Source organism: Oncorhynchus keta, chromosome 3, assembly GCF_023373465.1.
Source record: "Oncorhynchus keta strain PuntledgeMale-10-30-2019 chromosome 3, Oket_V2, whole genome shotgun sequence".
Lineage (NCBI taxonomy): Eukaryota > Metazoa > Chordata > Actinopteri > Salmoniformes > Salmonidae > Oncorhynchus > Oncorhynchus keta.
In genome coordinates, this window is record NC_068423.1 from 18,955,818 (window position 1) to 18,978,404 (window position 22,587).

A 22,587-nucleotide genomic window follows, 5' to 3' on the forward strand; every position below is an offset into this window, starting at 1 on the left:
GCTTTATTCATACGGTGCGTCTATATTTAACGCAGCCGCAGGGCAGTATCTGATTTATTCATACGGTGAGTCTATATTTAACGCAGCCGCAGGGCAGTATCTGATTTATTCATACGGTGAGTCTATATTTAACGCAGCCACAGGGCAGTATCTGATTTATTCATACGGTGCGTCTATATTTAACGCAGCCACAGGGCAGTATTTGATTTATTCATACGGTGCGTCTATATTTAACGCAGCCGCAGGGCAGTATCTGATTTATTCATATTGTGCGTATATATTTAACGCAGCCGCAGGGCAGTATCTGATTTATTCATACGGTGAGTCTATATTTAACGCAGCCGCAGGGCAGTATCTGATTTATTCATACTGTGTGTCTATATTTAACGCAGCTGCAAGGCAGTATCTGATTTATTCATATTGTGCGTATATATTTAACGCAGCCGCAGGGCAGTATCTGCTTTATTCATACGGTGTGTCTATATTTAACGCAGCCGCAGGGCAGTATCTGTTTTATTCATACAGTGCGTCTATATTTAACGCAGCCACAGGGCAGTATCTGATTTATTCATACGGTGAGTCTATATTTAACGCAGCCACAGGGCAGTATCTGATTTATTCATACCGTGTGTCTATATTTAACGCAGCCGCAGGGCAGTATCTGATTTATTCATATTGTGCGTATATATTTAACGCAGCTGCAGGGCATTATCTGATTTATTCATACCGTGTGTCTATATTTAACGCAGCCGCAGGGCAGTATCTGCTTTATTCATACGGTGCGTCTATATTTAACGCAGCCACAGGGCAGTATCTGATTTATTCATACGGTGAGTCTATATTTAACGCAGCCACAGGGCAGTATCTGATTTATTCATACGGTGCGTCTATATTTAACGCAGCCACAGGGCAGTATTTGATTTATTCATATGGTGCGTCTATATTTAACAGCCGCAGGGCAGTATCTGATTTATTCATATTGCGCGTATATATTTAACGCAGCCGCAGGGCAGTATCTGATTTATTCATACGGTGAGTCTATATTTAACGCAGCCGCAGGGCAGTATCTGATTTATTCATATTGTGCGTATATATTTAACGCAGCCGCAGGGCAGTATCTGATTTATTCATACTGTGTGTCTATATTTAACGCAGCCGCAGGGCAGTATCTGATTTATTCATACTGTGTGTCTATATTTAACGCAGCCGCAGGGCAGTATCTGCTTTATTCATACGGTGAGTCTATATTTAACGCAGCAGCCGCAGGGCAGTATCTGTTTTATTCATACGGTGAGTCTATATTTAACGCAGCCGCAGGGCAGTATCTGTTTTATTCATACGGTGAGTCTATATTTAACGCAGCCGCAGGGCAGTATATGATTTATTCATACCGTGCGTCTATATTTAACGCAGCCGCAGGGCAGTATATGATTTATTCATACCGTGTGTCTATATTTAACGCAGCCGCAGGGCAGTATCTGCTTTATTCATACGGTGCGTCTATATTTAACGCAGCCACAGGGCAGTATCTGATTTATTCATACGGTGAGTCTATATTTAACGCAGCCACAGGGCAGTATCTGATTTATTCATACGGTGCGTCTATATTTAACGCAGCCACAGGGCAGTATTTGATTTATTCATATGGTGCGTCTATATTTAACGCAGCCGCAGGGCAGTATCTGATTTATTCATATTGCGCGTATATATTTAACGCAGCCGCAGGGCAGTATCTGATTTATTCATACGGTGAGTCTATATTTAACGCAGCCGCAGGGCAGTATCTGATTTATTCATACTGTGCGTATATATTTAACGCAGCCGCAGGGCAGTATCTGATTTATTCATACTGTGTGTCTATATTTAACGCAGCCGCAGGGCAGTATCTGCTTTATTCATACGGTGAGTCTATATTTAACGCAGCCGCAGGGCAGTATCTGTTTTATTCATACGGTGAGTCTATATTTAACGCAGCCGCAGGGCAGTATCTGTTTTATTCATACGGTGAGTCTATATTTAACGCAGCCGCAGGGCAGTATATGATTTATTCATACCGTGCGTCTATATTTAACGCAGCCGCAGGGCAGTATATGATTTATTCATACCGTGCGTTTATATTTAACGCAGCCGCAGGGCAGTATCTGATTTATTCATACGGTGAGTCTATATTTAACGCAGCCGCAGGGCAGTATCTGATTTATTCATACTGTGTGTCTATATTTAACGCAGCCGCAGGGCAGTATCTGCTTTATTCATACGGTGAGTCTATATTTAACGCAGCCGCAGGGCAGTATCTGTTTTATTCATACGGTGAGTCTATATTTAACGCAGCCGCAGGGCAGTATCTGATTTATTCATACTGTGTGTCTATATTTAACGCAGCCGCAGGGCAGTATCTGCTTTATTCATACGGTGAGTCTATATTTAACGCAGCCGCAGGGCAGTATCTGTTTTATTCATACGGTGAGTCTATATTTAACGCAGCCGCAGGGCAGTATCTGTTTTATTCATACGGTGAGTCTATATTTAACGCAGCCGCAGGGCAGTATATGATTTATTCATACCGTGCGTCTATATTTAACGCAGCCGCAGGGCAGTATATGATTTATTCATACCGTGTGTCTATATTTAACGCAGCCGCAGGGCAGTATCTGCTTTATTCATACGGTGCGTCTATATTTAACGCAGCCACAGGGCAGTATCTGATTTATTCATACGGTGAGTCTATATTTAACGCAGCCACAGGGCAGTATCTGATTTATTCATACGGTGCGTCTATATTTAACGCAGCCACAGGGCAGTATTTGATTTATTCATATGGTGCGTCTATATTTAACGCAGCCGCAGGGCAGTATCTGATTTATTCATATTGCGCGTATATATTTAACGCAGCCGCAGGGCAGTATCTGATTTATTCATACGGTGAGTCTATATTTAACGCAGCCGCAGGGCAGTATCTGATTTATTCATATTGTGCGTATATATTTAACGCAGCCGCAGGGCAGTATCTGATTTATTCATACTGTGTGTCTATATTTAACGCAGCCGCAGGGCAGTATCTGCTTTATTCATACGGTGAGTCTATATTTAACGCAGCCGCAGGGCAGTATCTGTTTTATTCATACGGTGAGTCTATATTTAACGCAGCCGCAGGGCAGTATATGATTTATTCATACCGTGCGTCTATATTTAACGCAGCCACAGGGCAGTATTTGATTTATTCATATGGTCCGTCTATATTTAACGCAGCCGCAGGGCAGTATCTGATTTATTCATATTGCGCGTATATATTTAACGCAGCCGCAGGGCAGTATCTGATTTATTCATACGGTGAGTCTATATTTAACGCAGCCGCAGGGCAGTATCTGATTTATTCATACTGTGCGTATATATTTAACGCAGCCGCAGGGCAGTATCTGATTTATTCATACTGTGTGTCTATATTTAACGCAGCCGCAGGGCAGTATCTGCTTTATTCATACGGTGAGTCTATATTTAACGCAGCCGCAGGGCAGTATCTGTTTTATTCATACGGTGAGTCTATATTTAACGCAGCCGCAGGGCAGTATCTGTTTTATTCATACGGTGAGTCTATATTTAACGCAGCCGCAGGGCAGTATATGATTTATTCATACCGTGCGTCTATATTTAACGCAGCCGCAGGGCAGTATATGATTTATTCATACCGTGCGTTTATATTTAACGCAGCCGCAGGGCAGTATCTGATTTATTCATACGGTGAGTCTATATTTAACGCAGCCGCAGGGCAGTATCTGATTTATTCATACTGTGTGTCTATATTTAACGCAGCTGCAAGGCAGTATCTGATTTATTCATATTGTGCGTATATATTTAACGCAGCCGCAGGGCAGTATCTGCTTTATTCATACGGTGTGTCTATATTTAACGCAGCCGCAGGGCAGTATCTGTTTTATTCATACAGTGCGTCTATATTTAACGCAGCCACAGGGCAGTATCTGATTTATTCATACGGTGAGTCTATATTTAACGCAGCCACAGGGCAGTATCTGATTTATTCATACCGTGTGTCTATATTTAACGCAGCCGCAGGGCAGTATCTGATTTATTCATATTGTGCGTATATATTTAACGCAGCTGCAGGGCATTATCTGATTTATTCATACCGTGTGTCTATATTTAACGCAGCCGCAGGGCAGTATCTGCTTTATTCATACGGTGCGTCTATATTTAACGCAGCCACAGGGCAGTATCTGATTTATTCATACGGTGAGTCTATATTTAACGCAGCCACAGGGCAGTATCTGATTTATTCATACGGTGCGTCTATATTTAACGCAGCCACAGGGCAGTATTTGATTTATTCATATGGTGCGTCTATATTTAACGCAGCCGCAGGGCAGTATCTGATTTATTCATATTGCGCGTATATATTTAACGCAGCCGCAGGGCAGTATCTGATTTATTCATACGGTGAGTCTATATTTAACGCAGCCGCAGGGAAGTATCTGCTTTATTCATACGGTGCGTCTATATTTAACGCAGCCACAGGGCAGTATCTGATTTATTCATACGGTGAGTCTATATTTAACGCAGCCACAGGGCAGTATCTGATTTATTCATACGGTGCGTCTATATTTAACGCAGCCACAGGGCAGTATTTGATTTATTCATATGGTGCGTCTATATTTAACGCAGCCGCAGGGCAGTATCTGATTTATTCATATTGCGCGTATATATTTAACGCAGCCGCAGGGCAGTATCTGATTTATTCATACGGTGAGTCTATATTTAACGCAGCCGCAGGGCAGTATCTGATTTATTCATATTGTGCGTATATATTTAACGCAGCCGCAGGGCAGTATCTGATTTATTCATACTGTGTGTCTATATTTAACGCAGCCGCAGGGCAGTATCTGCTTTATTCATACGGTGAGTCTATATTTAACGCAGCCGCAGGGCAGTATCTGTTTTATTCATACGGTGAGTCTATATTTAACGCAGCCGCAGGGCAGTATATGATTTATTCATACCGTGCGTCTATATTTAACGCAGCCACAGGGCAGTATTTGATTTATTCATATGGTCCGTCTATATTTAACGCAGCCGCAGGGCAGTATCTGATTTATTCATATTGCGCGTATATATTTAACGCAGCCGCAGGGCAGTATCTGATTTATTCATACGGTGAGTCTATATTTAACGCAGCCGCAGGGCAGTATCTGATTTATTCATACTGTGCGTATATATTTAACGCAGCCGCAGGGCAGTATCTGATTTATTCATACTGTGTGTCTATATTTAACGCAGCCGCAGGGCAGTATCTGCTTTATTCATACGGTGAGTCTATATTTAACGCAGCCGCAGGGCAGTATCTGTTTTATTCATACGGTGAGTCTATATTTAACGCAGCCGCAGGGCAGTATCTGTTTTATTCATACGGTGAGTCTATATTTAACGCAGCCGCAGGGCAGTATATGATTTATTCATACCGTGCGTCTATATTTAACGCAGCCGCAGGGCAGTATATGATTTATTCATACCGTGCGTTTATATTTAACGCAGCCGCAGGGCAGTATTTGATTTATTCATACCGTGCGTTTATATTTAACGCAGCCGAAGGGCAGTATATGATTTATTCATACCGTGTGTCTAAATTTAAACGCAGCCGCAGGGCAGTATCTGCTTTATTCATACCGTGTGTCTATATTTAAACGCAGCCGCAGGGCAGTATCTGCTTTATTCATACCGTGTGTCTATATTTAAACGCAGCCGCAGGGCAGTATCTGCTTTATTCATACCGTGTGTCTATATTTAAACGCAGCCGCAGGGCAGTATCTGCTTTATTCATACCGTGTGTCTATATTTAAACGCAGCCGCAGGGCAGTATCTGCTTTATTCATACCGTGTGTCTAGAATTAAACGCAGCCGCAGGGCAGTATCTGCTTTATTCATACCGTGTGTCTATATTTAAACGCAGCCGCAGGGCAGTATCTGCTTTATTCATACCGTGTGTCTATATTTAAACGCAGCCGCAGGGCAGTATCTGCTTCATTCATACCGTGTGTCTATATTTAAACGCAGCCGCAGGGCAGTATCTGCTTTATTCATACCGTGTGTCTATATTTAAACGCAGCCGCAGGGCAGTATCTGCTTTATTCATACCGTGTGTCTATATTTAAACGCAGCCGCAGGGCAGTATCTGCTTTATTCATACCGTGTGTCTATATTTAAACGCAGCCGCAGGGCAGTATCTGCTTTATTCATACCGTGTGTCTATATTTAAACGCAGCCGCAGGGCAGTATCTGCTTTATTCATACCGTGTGTCTATATTTAAACGCAGCCGCAGGGCAGTATCTGCTTTATTCATACCGTGTGTCTATATTTAAACGCAGCCGCAGGGCAGTATCTGCTTTATTCATACCGTGTGTCTATATTTAAACGCAGCCGCAGGGCAGTATCTGCTTTATTCATACCGTGTGTCTATATTTAAACGCAGCCGCAGGGCAGTATCTGCTTTATTCATACCGTGTGTCTATATTTAAACGCAGCCGCAGGGCAGTATCTGCTTCATTCATACCGTGTGTCTATATTTAAACGCAGCCGCAGGGCAGTATCTGCTTTATTCATACCGTGTGTCTATATTTAAACGCAGCCGCAGGGCAGTATCTGCTTTATTCATACCGTGTGTCTATATTTAAACGCAGCCGCAGGGCAGTATCTGCTTTATTCATACCGTGTGTCTATATTTAAACGCAGCCGCAGGGCAGTATCTGCTTTATTCATACCGTGTGTCTATATTTAAACGCAGCCGCAGGGCAGTATCTGCTTTATTCATACCGTGTGTCTATATTTAAACGCAGCCGCAGGGCAGTATCTGCTTTATTCGCAGCCTGGCAAGTTCCAACTCAATGAAGCCTCAAAGAAACTTTCCAACAGCAACAGATGCTTATGGAAAGATAATGATTTAGTTTTTTTTGCCTTGTAAAAAAAGAAAAAAAAGGATTAGAACTCTATAACTGACAGAGGACAGGGCAGACTGGTAAATGGGTTTACTGCTGTGCTGATCTCTCCCACTCTCAGACTAGAGGGATGGAGGGAGAGGAAAGGATGGAGGGAGGGAGAAGGGAGGAATGGAAAGACGAAAGCTGAAGGGGAAAGAGAGAGGAGGAGGGCACTCTGAATCCTGAAGGAGAACATCACTCAAGCACATTGCTGGTCTTAGATAAAAAGGTGTTATCAAGAACCTAAAAGGGTACTTCGGCTGTCCCCATAGGAGAACCATTTGAAGAACCCTTGTTGGGTTACAGGTAGAACCCTTTTGGTTTCAAGTAGAACCCTTTCTGCAGATGGTTGTACCTGAAACCAAAAGGGATTCGTATTGGGACAGCTGGAGAACCCTTCTGTATACTGGCTGTTGGTGCACAGGGAGTCAGGAACACAATAACTGATGAAATCAGAGCGACTGTGGTTGACCATGTTGTCAACCATGGGATGAGCATGAGGGAGGCTGGGCAACGGGTTCAGCCAAATCTGAGCCGCTAAACTGTTGCAGGTATCACCTGGATATTTCAAAATGAGAACCAGTAAGTAACTGTAAGTGCTGTAGTCTTTACGTTCATAATGAGAAGGATCTATCACTAAAACCACTCAAATGCTTTTACAGAACTGCAAAAAAAACTATCTGGTGGAGAAGGTTGACTGTTCACCCCAGACCAGGAGACCCACATTGTAAATATGGTCATTGCAAATAACAGCATCAGACTCCGAGACGTGCAGGACCACATAATGAGATAACACCATATTCCAAAACGTCAACAGAGTGAGTCTCTCTGCACTGTCTCGTCTACTGAAACGCAATAGATTTAGGATGAAGCAGCTGTACAGAGTCCCTTTCGAAAGAAACTCAGACCGTGTAAAACAACTGAGATATGAATATGTGCAAGTAAGCTATACTGTCCTATCATTGGTACTGGATCTGGAAGTGTATGGTGCTACATCATATTGACTGATCCATGTCTTTTCCTACTGTGCTACATTGTCTTGTCTTGACTCTTTCAGAGAGTCATTGAGCTAGAAGCAGATGCAGTGCATCATGAGCTAATATATGTGGACGAGGCAGATTTCAACCTTGCAAAAACAAGGGGCCGTAGCAGTATTATCATCGGACACCGTGCCTTCATCAACGTCCCGGGACAACGTGGTGGCAACATAACAATGTGTACAGCTATTAGTCAAAACAGCATCCTTCACCATCATGCAATTCTAGGCCCGTATAACACTGCATGCATGATCATATTTCTGGACACCCTCAACAACAGACGAATCCCTAATGACCAGGGGCCAGAACAACCCAGGTACGTTATCATCTGGGACAATGTTAGTTTCCACCGGGCTGGTCCGCAATTGGTTCACAGGTCACCCACTTCTCATCTCTCCCCCCATACTCTCCGTTCTTGAGTCCTATTGAAGAATTCTTCTCTGCATGTGGTTGGAAGGTGTATGATCACCAGCCCCACCAACACATACCCCTTCTACAGGCAATAGAGGAGGCTTGTGGAGACATGGATCAGGGGTCATGCCAGGCCTGAATACGGCACTCCAGACGATACTTTCCATGCTGCCCAGCTGAAGACAACATGTGATGTGGATGAAGTCTTATGACCAGACCCACAAAGAAGGTGAGATGGAGCCACATTTGTTTATGTTCTTTTTGTTCTAGAATAAATGGTTTAGTTTTCTTCTACTGCACTTTTGTTGTTTTAGGAGTGTTAGAACATTTCCCCCTCATTTGTATTGATAGTGTGTTATGTTCGGAAAACTTTGCACATTTGCATACCTGTGTGTACAGTCGTGGCCAAAAGTTTAGAGAATGACACAAATATGAATTTTCACAAAGGCTGCTGCCTCAGTTTGTATGATGGCAATTTGCATATACTCCAGAATATTATGAAGAGTGATCAGATGAATTGCAATTAATTGCAAAGTCCCTCTTTGCCATGCAAATGAACTGAATCCCCCAAAAAACATTTCCACTGCATTTCAGCCCTGCCACAAAAGGACCAGCTGACATCATGTCAGTGATTCTCTCGTTAACACAGGTGTGAGTGTTGACGAGGACAAGGCTGGAGATCACTCGGTCATGCTGATTGAGTTCAAATAACAGACTGGAAGCTTCAAAAGGAGGGTGGTGCTTGGAATCATTGTTCGCCCTCTGTCAACCATGGTTACCTGCAAGGAAACACGTGCCGTCATCATTGCTTTGTACAAAAAGGGCTTCACAGGCAAGGATATTGCTACCAGTAAGATTGCACCTAGATCAACCATTTATCGGATCATCAAGAACTTAAAGGAGAGGATGGATGGCCTGGTGTCAAGAAGAGCAGCAAAGAAGCCACTTCTCTCCAGGAAAAACATCAGGGATAGACTGATATTCTGCAAAACATACAGGGATTGGACTGCTGAGGACTGAGGTAGTCATTTTCTCTGATGAATCCCCTTTCCGATTGTTTGGGGCATCTGGAAAAAAGCTTGTCCGGGGAAGACAAGGTGAGCGCTACCATCAGTCCTGTGTCATACCAACAGTAAAGCATCCTGAGATCATTCATGTGTGGGGTTGCTTCTCAGCCAAGGGAGTGGGCTCACTCACAATATTGCCTAAGAACACAACCCTGAATAAAGAATGGTACCAACACATCCTCCCGAGAGCAACTTCTCCCAACCAACCAGGTACAGTTTGGTAACGAACAATGCCTTTTCCAGGATGATGGAGTACCTTTCCATAAGGCAAAAGTGATAACTAAGTGGCTCGGGGAACAACACATCGATATTTTGGGTCCATGGCCAGGAAACTCCCCAGACCTTAATCCCATTGAGAACTTGTGGTCAATCCTCAAGAGGCAGGTGGACAAACAAAAAGCCACACATTCTGACAAAATCCAAGCATTGATTATGCAAGAATGGACTGCCATCAGTCAGGATGTGGCCCAGAAGTTAATTGACAGCATGCCAGGGCAGATTGCAGAGGTCTTGAAAAAGAAGGGTCAACACTGCAAATATTTAGTCTGCATCAACTTCATGTAATTGTCAATAAAAGCCTTTGACACTTGTGAAATGCTTGTAATTATACTTCAGTATTCCATAGTAACATCTGACAAAAATATCTAAAGACACTGAAGCAGCAAACTTGGTGGAAATGAATATTTGTGTAATTCTCAAAAGTTTTGGCCACGACTGTATGTGTGTTTAATACATGTATGACAAAACTTTATTGCAAACTGCTTTTCCCTGCAAACAGAAAAAGCAAAAGCCACAAGTGTTTTCCAGTTATACCATCGGTGCTTCGTGTGCTCATTCAAATGATGGTTTGTGTGTACTGTAGACGCAAAACCACATTTAATTTTTTTTTAAAGAGTTTGAAGAGTTTTGCAAGAATTGTTTGCTTTTGCAAGAGATGTATAATGTTGTGCTGGTTTGGAGTAAGGTTTTGTGGTTGGTGTGTAGAGTCTTGCAAAAAAATTGCCTATAGTTTCAAAGTTGGTGCCTAAGCAATCACAAAAAAATGTCATATAACACACAGCACTGGGCTTTTTGCTCCTGACTTTGAGCCCTCTGTCGTACAGGAGTTTCCCCTGGCCTGATAAAGGAGCTCTATCTCCAGAAGCTCATGTTCATATTCCCCTCTGAGTGGGAGGATCCTTGTAGCGTGCAGAGACTTAACGGATCATCGCCCTCTGGAGTTTAGAGCAACAAGCCTCCTGGGCGATGGTGTGTGAGATACCTGACTCATCCTGATGGGGTTTACACACACACACACACACACACACACACACACACACACACACACACACACACACACACACACACACACACACACACACACACACCTACAGCCAGTGCATCCCCAGCCTCTGCCTCTTTCCAGGTGTGATTTACCGGATCAGTCCCCTCTTAATAAGAATAAAAGACCATGACCCTGTCATGAAGAGAGCATCCTGGGCTACAGAGCTTTATTCTGATTACCTTGATTACCAAGTCAAATCTATTGTACAGGCCCCTGATGAGCGGTTTGAGGAGCTGCAGCTCGGCGGTGGTTCTGTTCAGGGAGAAGAAGTCGACGTACGTCTCAGGCTTGCCTAAAACCGGGAGACAGGGAAATAAGCAACCGTCACTCTGAAAGTCAGGGGAGAAGATGGAGTCTTTAGGAGAATACTGTAAGTCTTCTATATACCGTTACTTTTAATACATTTTACTGCACCTGTCATTACACGTATACATGACTGTAATTATAATGAAAAGTATTAAAAGCTTATTGTCAGTGTATGTCAGAGAATACCAGGTTGCTTTCAAATGATCGGGGTAAAGAAGGCGGAGGGATTGAAGGGTTTGAACTGCTTCCAGACAGGATCCATCGCTGTCTCTGACCGACAGGTCTCTCTCTCTCTCGCCCAGACATGTCTTTATTGGCCTCCCAGAGAGCCGGGGAGCGAGGAGGGGAGCATTCCACATCAGCATGAATCCCTGCAGGGACTACAGCTGTGCTGCTGCCTGCTCCAGCTCTGCAATAGCCCTGCGTTGCTCATCTCAGCTCACCACAGGTGGCCCTCCACTCCCCTTCGCCGCTGCCGGCAGAAATGCATCTCATCCTACCCCTCCTCCCACTCATCTCTCCAGTGCATCCTCCCTCCCTCCCCACCACCAGCCTTTTGGCTATTGCTGCCTGTGCTGAGTCCCCACAACCACCACCCCTCTGCATGGCCAGGCCTGGGAGCTAGCTATCCCCTCTGCAGGTCCGCGAGCTAGCTATCCCCTCTGAAGGCCTGGGAGCTAGCTATCTCCTCTGATGGCCTGGGAGCTAGCTATCCCCTCTGAAGGCCCGGGAGCTAGCTATCCCCTCTGAAGGCCCGGGAGCTAGCTATCCCCTCTGAAGGCCCGGGAGCTAGCTATCCCCTCTGAAGGCCCGGGAGCTAGCTATCCCCTCTGAAGGCCCGGGAGCTAGCTATCCCCTCTGAAGGCCCGGGAGCTAGCTATCCCCTCTGAAGGCCCGGGAGCTAGCTATCCCCTCTGAAGGCCCGGGAGCTAGCTATCCCCTCTGAAGGCCCGGGAGCTAGCTATCCCCTCTGAAGGCCCGGGAGCTAGCTATCCCCTCTGAAGGCCCGGGAGCTAGCTATCCCCTCTGAAGGCCCGGGAGCTAGCTATCCCCTCTGAAGGCCCGGGAGCTAGCTATCCCCTCTGAAGGCCCGGGAGCTAGCTATCCCCTCTGAAGGGCCGGGAGCTAGCTATCCCCTCTGAAGGGCCGGGAGCTAGCTATCCCCTCTGAAGGGCCGGGAGCTAGCTATCCCCTCTGAAGGGCCGGGAGCTAGCTATCCCCTCTGAAGGCCCGGGAGCTAGCTATCCCCTCTGAAGGCCCGGGAGCTAGCTATCCCCTCTGAAGGCCCGGGAGCTAGCTATCCCCTCTGAAGGCCCGGGAGCTAGCTATCCCCTCTGAAGGCCCGGGAGCTAGCTATCCCCTCTGCAGCCCCGGGAGATACTGTAGCTATTCCCTCTGCAATGGTAGAGTGGTGACTGTATATAGCAGTGCATTTGGAAAGTATTCAGAACCCTTGAACCCTTGATTTTTTTAACGTTATTGCCTTATTCTAAAATGTATTCAATTGTTTTTTGCCCTCAATCTATACACAATACTACACATGCCAAAAAGTAAACAGGTTCTAGAAATTTTAGCAAATTAATAAAAAAGAAAACATAAGTATCACATTTACATAAGTATTTTCAGACCCTTTAGTCAGTACTTTGTTGAAGCACCTTTGGCAGCGAATACAGACAACTCTTTTGGGGTATGGCGCTACACAGCTATTTTCAGGTCTCTCCAAAGATGTTCGATCAGGTTCAAGTCCAGGCTCTGGCTGGGCCACTCAAGGACATTCAGAGACTTGTCCCGAAGCCACTCCTGCATTGTCTTGGCTGTGTGCTCAGGGTCGTTGTCCTGTTGGAAGGTGAACCGTTGCCTGAGTCTGAGGTCCTGAGTGCTCTTAAGCAGGTCTTTCATCAAGGATCTCTCTGTATTTTGTTCCGTTCATCTTCCCCTCAATCCTGACTAGTCTCCCAGTCCCTGCCGCTGAAAAACATCCCCACAGCATGATGCTGCCACCACCATGCTCGGCGCTCTATGGACAATTCCTTTGACCTCATGTCTTGGTTTTTGCTCTGACATGCACGGTCAACTGTGGGACCTTATATAGACAGGTGTGCGCCTTTCCAAATCATGTCCAATGAATTGCGTTTACCACAGGTGGCCTCCTATCAAGTTGTGTAAACATCTCAAGGAAAGTCAATGAAAACAGGATACACCTGTTTTTGTGAGTCTCATAGCAAAAGGTCTGAATACTTATGCAAATAAGGTATTTCTGTTTTATAAATGTGCAAACATTTCTAAAAACCTGTTTTCGCTTTGTCATTACGTGTTATTGTGTGTAGATACATTCCGAATGCACTGTAGATGACAGCCGTGTTAACAGGGACCTACCAATGAGGATGGAGTAGAGGATGCCTGGCCTCTGTGACGGAGGCTGGATGTTCCTGTCCTGGTCCACGGCCTGAATGACGGGAGTCACGTTGACAGGGTTCACTTTGCTCTGAAATGAAAGAGTAATGGTTAGTTCTATCTGGCTGTCAATACTAAAATAATAAAAAAGAGCCATTTCCACAGTGTGGGATACGGGAGCTTCCATTCTTGCTGTGCTAAAAGGGTGAAAATAAATGATGAAGAATTCATGTATGGCGTTGGACACAATCTTCCTCAATTAGTTATCTTGGCATTTCACAGCAGCAACAGCAAAATAATTTCAGTGTTTCAGTTGTACCTCTAACTTAAATATTATGGGCAAAGCACAAGTCATGTAGATTCTGCTGACTTGCTTTGCAGTAAAAGGTGTATTCTTCAAACAGTGAATAAACTGTGTGACCTCTTTGTGGACCACTTTATCACAGCGTCTGTCACAAAGACCAATGAACTGCAGACATTTGTGTTGTTCTCCCCGGTGCAACACTTGTTTATGTCATTTAAGAGGTTGAAAGCACAAGAGAGAGTGTGGGAGAGAGGAATGGAGAGCGAGAAAGAAAGAAAGAAAGAAAGAAAGAAAGAAAGAAAGAAAGAAAGAAAGAAAGAAAGAAAGAAAGAAAGAAAGAAAGAAAGAAAGAAAGAAAGAAAGAAAGAAAGAAAGAAAGAAAGAAAGAAAGAAAGAAAGAAAAAGAAAGAAAGAAAGAAAGAAAGAAAGAAAGAAAGAAAGAAAGAGGAAAAGAGAGCGAGAAAAGAGTGAAAGAGGGAGAGGAACAGAGGGAGGGAAAACGAGAGAGAGAGAAAGAGGGAGAAAAAGAGAGAAAAGGGTAGGAAAAGAGAGACAGGAAAAGAGAGAAAGGAAAAGAGGGAATGAGACGGTGGGGGAGAGAGAGACTGAAAAATAAAGTTTGCAAGAGAGAGAAAGAGTTTGTGAAAGTGAGAGACTCCAGAGAGAGAGAGAGAACAGGAAGGGAGAAGAAATAATAAAGTGAGTAACTGGTCCTCCATTCCAAGTTGCCCCAGCCTTGGGGGAGGAGTAAAGATGTGCAGAATTACAAACAACAAGCGGGACCCAGTCTCAGTCCCAGTAAATAAGCAGCTCATTTCGAACTCAACTCTCCTCAGAGAAACCAAGTGACACTGCTAAGAGTGAAGATGAGTTTCAACCAGTGTTAGCTGCCTGGTTGCCTCTGAAATAAGGCTCTGTGTGTGTGTGTGTGTGTGTGTGTGTGTGTGTGTGTGTGTGTGTGTGTGTGTGTGTGTGTGTGTGTGTGTGTGTGTGTGTGTGTGTGTGTGTGTGTGTGTGTGTGTGTGTGTGTGTGTGTGTGTGTGTGTGTGTGTGTGTGTGTGTGTGTGTGTGTGTGTGTGTGTGTGTGTGTGTGTGTGTGTGTGTGTGTGTGTGTGCGTGTGTGTGCATGTGCGTGTGTCATGACCCCTACAGGGACCCCACAGCATAATTGTGATCTCTGTGTGCCAGGAAGAAGTCTCGAGCAGCTGCTGTAAACACACACACAAACATCGGTAGGACCATATGCTCCGGGGGCTGGTTGGCAGGAAATGACAATTTGTGACAGACATTGATGACAAGCTCGAGGAGCTGAGGTGCTGCAAAGATAGACGCTGTTTGTGTGGAATAAATTACAGACATCTCGGTTTGTTTACCTTGCAGAGTACAGAGACTACAAGGAGGTCAGACATTAGTCAGAACCGTAATAAAGCCACCTGGAATCAAGCTCTGAATGAAACAAAAGGCTTTTCCTCCTGTCATTCCTCCCCATGTTACTTGATCATCATACTTCACACAGCCCTATGAGTAGTTGTTAAGTGGAGGCAAAAATGGTCGCCTACATTTTATCAGACAGTGTTATCCAGGGTGACTTACAGGAGCATTTAGGCTTAAGTGCCTTACTCAAGGGCACATCGGCAGATTTTTCACCAAGTCAAACCAGCAACCTTTCAGGTACTGGCCCAAAGCTGTTAACCACTAGGCTACCTGCCACCCATCCACTCCTCTCTGCTCTGTACATCTCCCTCCCTCATCATAGATCATGAGCACAATTTGGCAAAGATTTATCTCCGTGGGGCCCATTGTAATCCTCAGACACTGCAACTACAATGGCCCCAGTATGACTGCAGTAAATCTAATGACTCTTCGGGGCCCTGTCCTCAGTGGACAGATTAGCTCTGATGATACTCCCTCAGTCAGCCCTTATCTCCTGAGGAACTGCAGCAGACAAGACTGGTGTCCAGATAACATGGAAATGCATTTATATGAAATAGCGTGAAGGTGATGATGATGATGATGATGATTCATCACAATACGTGTCTGTGTTAAGTTGATTTGCAGAATGAATCAGCCTCATTCAAGGCAAGGGAATATAGATTTTTAGTGATACATTCAATTATTTAGAAGCCTGTATTTAAAGTCCAGATTTTTGCCTTTTCTTTACAAATAATACTACTCAGACTGACTGATACAGATGAATATTTCATGTGACTGAAATACACAACTAGGCATGATGCCAAATGAATGTATTTCCTTTGATCTGGATGAAACCATAACTACTCCTTCTCAGGCAGACCAGCCAGGGTCCTCCGCTCCGTTCCACATCCGTGGCCCATAATCAATGGTTGACTGAGCGTCGGCTGGGCGTTTTAACGGCTGAACTGGAGGAAGGGACCGGTTGAAGCACAGGAGGATTTTATTACTGTAATTAACGAGGATGGATTCTCTGGTGGAGTGTGATCTGTGATGGTGTAACGAGTAAACGGCAGCCCTTTGGCCCCTCCTCTATTTTCACTAACCCACAGGAAGACAAGTCAATGGACTGCTTTACTCCACACTACTCTACTCAGATGAACCCAACCTTCCAAATGAATGCTGAGCATCTCCAGATTCCTCTATGATATAGAGTGAACACTGACAAGAAACTTCAATTAAAAGATTCTGCATCGGGTATAATTTGACGGTTTTGCATATGATATGATCAGCACCTGTTTTCAAAACGGCCAATTACTCGTCTTCGTTTTGGAATGACTTGTCTGTTCACATTTTCATTATTAGCTATATATTATTCCAACTTTAAATTTCAGCCAGCAAACGAATTATCCAGTGAATTAATGTATTACACTCTCCATTGAATTGTATACACACCCGTCACCAACAAAGCAATTATGCTCCACTCAACACTGGGGTACAATACTTTCAAAGCCTCCTGTGTTAATTGTCAACAGTCACTAGCAGTTGCCTACCTACTGTTCTCTCAGTGGTGTATTTTCAATCTGATATCTCAGCTCTGATGGTATGTTAGATGATATTAACACTAGCCACAGAGGACGTCCAGAGTACTGCTGCGTATGGGAGGGGGGGGGGGAGCCAAATAGTAGAATTGACAGAGGAAAAAGCATTGGAGCCCCACTTCAGCCTTGTTTGGGATGACCTTTTATGTTATTCCTGCTCCGGAGAGGCTCTCTAGCTCTTTGCTATGGAAGGATATAAAGAGGCTGCCAGGAGGGATCAGTTTGTCTTGGGGAATGCACCTCCACTCTCCCCAAGAACATTCTCCTTGCTCCTGGCTCCTGTTCCCTAGAACGTCTCACTATTTCCTGGATTCTGACCTGAGATATTGTCTTTCAAACCAAGTGTGCCGTGAAAGGAGACCCGCTGGCATAACATCGTGACCAAGAGGAGTTTTTGGGATCTGACCTATGACCTGCTGTACCCCTCTCCTCCTCCCCTCTAATCACAAGCTTCGTTTCACAGGTAGTGCTCTTTTTCTAAGCTGCAAGGTACCTGAGCGGTACTGAGCCTCAATAAATGAGTTGAAGCATGATTTAAATGTTTCGTTGAGCACCGGCGGAAGAGATATGAGAGGCGCATTAAAGAGATAACGGGGAGAGCTGCCTGACAGGGAGGATGTCTGAGAGAGACAAGAGGAATATAACAGTACATAATTACACATGTGAAACTGAACTAGCCCCCTGAGTGATGGGGATGACAGGATGAGGTGGGGGTGTTTTGAAGACCTGATAAGAGGTTATGCTGGCTTCGCCACGGCATACATAATCAGAATCGCATAATGCCGCCTGTCACAGCACTCGTAAAATGTGTCCTTGAGTGCGTTCTAGTGTTCAGATTAAGTACAGGAACCAGCCACCCAAACCAGTGGTGTGAACTTGACTTAAGGCTCCTGTTCCCTTGTTCTGTCACTTGGCTGCGGAGTGTGGAAGGTTCTCAATGTAAGCAAATGTCGTTTTAGTCCTCTGTGTTTGGTATGGCTCTAGTGCACCACTGCCTTCTCACGGACAACAGTTTCACCTTCTGCAACTCTCTTAGGATATAGTGGAAAGTCAGCAAAAAAGGACATGTATTACTTTTCAGCAGAAACGCTGCTTGATCATGTCAATGGAATAGATCTGGAGGCGAAAGAAACGCACACAAGTTTAGGTGAGGTGCTGGTTAGCGGAGTAGAACACCTGTTTAGGTGAGGTGTTGGCTAGCGGAGTAGAACACCTGTTTAGGTGAGGCGCTGGCTAGCGGAGTAGAGCACCTGTTTAGGTGAGGTGCTGGCTAGCGGAGTAGAACACCTGTTTAGGTAAGGTGCTGGCTAGAACACCTGAGGAGTAGAACACCTGTTTAGGGGAGGTGCTGTCTAACAGAGTAGAACACCTGTTTAGGGGAGGCGCTGGCTCGCGGAGTAGAACACCTGTTTAGGTGAGGAGTTGGCTAGCGGAGTAGAACACCTGTTTAGGCGAGGCGCTGGCTCGTGGAGTAGAACACCTGTTTAGGGAGGCGCTGGCTAGAACACCAGAGGTGTTGGTAGAACACCTGTTTAGGCGGCGCTGGCTCGTGGAGGCGCTGGCTAGAACACCTGTTTAGGAGAACACCTGTTTAAGGAGGCGCTGGCTAGCGGAGTAGAACACCTGTTTGAGGAGTTGGGCGTAGGCGCTGGCTCGTGGAGTAGAACACCTGTTTAGGGAGAGTTGGCGCTGGCTAGGCAGAGTAGAACACCTGTTTAGGTGAGGTGTTGTCTGGCAGAGTAGAACACGTGTTTAGGAGAGGTGTTGGCTAGCAGAGTAGAACACCTGTTTAGGAGAGGTGTTGTCTGGCAGAGTAGAACACGTGTTTAGGAGAGGTGTTGGCTAGCAGAGTAGAACACCTGTTTAGGAGAGGTGTTGGCTGGCAGAGTAGAACACGTGTTTAGGAGAGGTGTTGGCTAGCAGAGTAGAACACCTGTTTAGGCGAGTAGCACTGGCTAGCGGAGTAGAACACCTGTTTAGGCAAGGTGTTGGCTAGCGGAGTAGAACACCTGTTTAGGTGAGGCACTGGCTAGTGGAGTAGAACACCTGTTTAGGCAAGGTGTTGGCTAGCGGAGTAGAACACCTGTTTAGGTGAGGCACTGGCTAGCGGAGTAGAACACCTGTTTAGGTGAGGTGTTGGCTAGCGGAGTAGAACACCTGTTTAGGTGAGGTGTTGGCTAGCGGAGTAGAACACCTGTTTAGGTGAGGTGTTGGCTAGCGGAGTAGAACACCTGTTTAGGTGAGGTGTTGGCTAGCGGAGTAGAACACCTGTTTAGGTGAGGTGTTGGCTAGCGGAGTAGAACACCTGTTTAGGTGAGGTGTTGGCTAGCGGAGTAGAACACCTGTTTAGGTGAGGTGTTGGCTAGCGGAGTAGAACACCTGTTTAGGTGAGGTGTTGGCTAGCGGAGTAGAACACCTGTTTAGGTGAGGCACTGGCTAGCGGAGTAGAACACCTGTTTAGGTGAGGCACTGGCTAGCGGAGTAGAACACCTGTTTAGGTGAGGTGTTGGCTAGCGGAGTAGAACACCTGTTTAGGTGAGGTGTTGGCTAGCGGAGTAGAACACCTGTTTAGGTGAGGTGTTGGCTAGCGGAGTAGAACACCTGTTTAGGTGAGGCGCTGGCTAGCGGAGTAGAACACCTGTTTAGGTGAGGTGTTGGCTAGCGGAGTAGAACACCTGTTTAGGTGAGGTGTTGGCTAGCGGAGTAGAACACCTGTTTAGGTGAGATGTTGGCTAGCTGGAGTAGAACACCTGTTTAGGAGAGGCACTGGCTAGCGGACTGGTAGAGCACCTGTTTAGGTGAGGTGTTGGCTAGCGGACCTGTTTAGGTGAGGAACACCTGTTTAGGTGAGGTGTTGGCTAGCGGAGTAGAACACCTGTTTAGGTGAGGCGCTGGCTAGCGGAACAGTAGAGCACCTGTTTAGGTGAGGTGTTGGTTAGCGGAGTAGAACACCTGTTTAGGTGAGGTGTTGGCGCTGGCTAGCGGAGTAGAGCACCTGTTTAGGTGAGGTGTTGGCTAGCGGAGTAGAACACCTGTTTAGGTGAGGTGTTGGCTAGCGGAGTAGAGCACCTGTTGTTTAGGTGAGGTGTTGGCTAGCGGAGTTGAACACCTGTTTAGGTGAGGTGTTGGCTAGCGGAGTAGAACACCTGTTTAGGTGAGGTGTTGGCTAGCGGAGTAGAACACCTGTTTAGGTGAGGTGTTGGTTAGCGGAGTAGAACACCTGTTTAGGTGAGGTGTTGGCTAGCGGAGTAGAACACCTGTTTAGGTGAGGTGTTGGCTAGCGGAGTAGAACACCTGTTTAGGTGAGGTGTTGGCTAGCGGAGTAGAACACCTGTTTAGGTGAGGTGTTGGCTAGTGGAGTAGAACACCTGTTTAGGTGAGGTGTTGGCTAGCGGAGTAGAACACCTGTTTAGGTGAGGTGTTGGCTAGCGGAGTAGAACACGTGTTTAGGCGAAGCACTGGCTCGTGGAATAGAACACCTGTTTCGGTGAGGCGTTGGCTTGCATGAATGATAGCATACGATTATAGATACAATTTGGCTACATAGGACCTACAAACATTTACAATGAATAGCAAAATCACAATAATCACAAGAAAGGCTTCAGTTCAAAGTCTACGTTGAGAAATTAAATATCCAGTCAGCCTCTCAATTTAACAATACGTTGGAATAGATCTACAATAGAGTTAGCCAATAGCTGGGCTACTCAAGGTCTTTGTTTTTGTGGAGTCTGGGATTCAATCATCGGGTGCATTCAAGGAGTGATAATAACCATCATTTTCTGGATTTCTAGAATTTAAGCGCAATTTAATGTGGTTGCCTGGAAAATGTTATTTTCCTCGTGTCTGCCGGGTTCCAAAGTTCCCTGACCGTGAGTATCCACTTTACATTTGGATTAGTAACAATTTAAATAAACCGGTGCTTCCACTCAAGGTACGAGAGTCCAAAGTGTAAAACTAATTACCTGTGAATAATCTGTCTTGTAATTCTAGCATTTCCATGCTTCCCTGACTCTGCCATTTGCTTGTGTTAGACTCTGATCAAGAGAAACTGTAAACAGGGTCCTGCCTAGATCAGTGAACAAAAACCAATGGAACTGACAAGAAGGTATCGTTCTGATTGTCATTCTACATGACAAAACACGTGTCCCGCTATTGGGAGTCTAAATCTAATCTAGTCTAAATTACTTTCACACGCACCAGAGGAGGCTGGTGGGAGGAGGTAGAAGAGGACGGGCTCATCATAATGGCTGGAGTGGAATTAATGAAAGATTCCATCCATTACAATAAGCCTGTCCTCCTATAGCCCCTCCAACTAGCCTCCTCTGATACACACATCCTCTCACACTTTCGACAGTTCATCTTCATTCTGGTTATGCATGACCAATAAATGTAATATATCACTACCCATAAATAGCATAAACCTATCCCTAGCATAAATCTAATAGCCCTTTGTATTTAAAGCCAAAATCTTTGAAATGATCTTAAACACAAAGAAATCACACTGAACCAGTCTTGTGTTTAGTAGTAATTATGCCGAAGCTGACTCCTGAGGCTGATTGTCACGTTCTGACCTTCTGTTATTATATCTTTGTTTTAGTATGGCCAGGGCGTGAGTTGGGTGGGCAGTCTATGTTTGTTTTTCTATGTTGGTTTTTGAGTTCGGCCCAGTATGGTTCTCAATCAGAGGCAGCTGTCAATTGTTGTCCCTGATTGAGAACCATTCTTAGGTAGCCTGGGTTTCACTTTTGGGTTGTGGGTGTTTGTTTTCCGTGTGAGTGTTTGGTCCACACGGTACTGTTTTCGGTTTTGTATATTCACGGCATCGTTTGTTGATTTGTTCGAGTGTTCTATTGCCTTTATTAAAAAACATTATGGACAATTACCACGCTGCGCATTGGTCCTCCGATCCTTCTCGCTACTCCTCCTCAGGAGAGGAGGATGAGAACCCTTACACTGATATGCAAAACAGAGGCCAGAGAAGCTGTGTCTCAGCCACCTCTCTCCCTAGTACTGGGAGTAGTGTGCTGCTTGTCAAGCAGCCCTGTTTGAACGGAGCAACATGGAAAAAGGCCTCTTCTCAGCAGGGGGTCTGAAGCTCAGAGCTCTGGAGCCGGTGCTGGTGTGCAATAACACTTACTGGGTCAGTGAGCTCCAGGATGTGGACCCGGTAGGTGAGAGGGCTGCAGTCACGTGTGTTGTCGACCAGAGAGCAGGGCAGGAACATAGGCCCCAGGTCATCCCCGTCCAGCACGTCTACAGTCAGGGTGGTGGTGGCAGTGCGCCGTTCGTTGGGGTACGGGGCGCGATCCTACAGGGGAGATGACAGGGGTGGATGTGGCAAGCTGAGGATTTGAAGTACATTTTTGAACGTCTACCCGTCTTCTACAGCTATTCTATCTTAATTGCAACTTCCTTTCTGTCTTTTCAAAAACATTCACGTTACCTAAAACATTCTGTATTGTATTAATCTGAGGCTGGAAAGCACTTGCATTGCAGACAGCAAAACCTATATACCACATCAGGTATCTGTTCATTCAAGTGTTCCAATATCAAAAGGCATTGTAAAACATTTTGGTCAAATGAAATGAATTAGGATTTTGGTGTTTGTTCCATTCTAGATGAAGACCTTGACATCATATAATACATTATTCCTATCTGTACTTACCATTCTTGACTTGGAAATGTAGCACTTGTATTAAATTAACTTTTTTCAACAGATTTTTTTTCTTATTATATTTCAAAAGGTCAT

The 22,587-nt window shown here is 45.1% G+C and overlaps 1 protein-coding gene across 3 annotated transcripts in view; it reads right to left on the reverse strand.

Annotated features, from left to right (window-relative positions):
- LOC118363424 (protocadherin-15-like) overlaps nt 1–22,587 on the reverse strand; it is a 318,783-nt gene that overhangs the window by 162,497 nt on the left and 133,699 nt on the right. For all 3 annotated transcript variants that reach the window (XM_052491888.1, XM_052491871.1, XM_052491880.1), the window contains exons 8-10: nt 21,976–22,146; nt 13,506–13,614; nt 11,003–11,115 (exon numbers count right to left, since the gene is read on the reverse strand). In XM_052491888.1, coding sequence (XP_052347848.1) covers nt 11,003–11,115; nt 13,506–13,614; nt 21,976–22,146 — 393 coding nt within the window. The remainder of the gene's footprint in view (nt 1–11,002; nt 11,116–13,505; nt 13,615–21,975; nt 22,147–22,587) is intronic.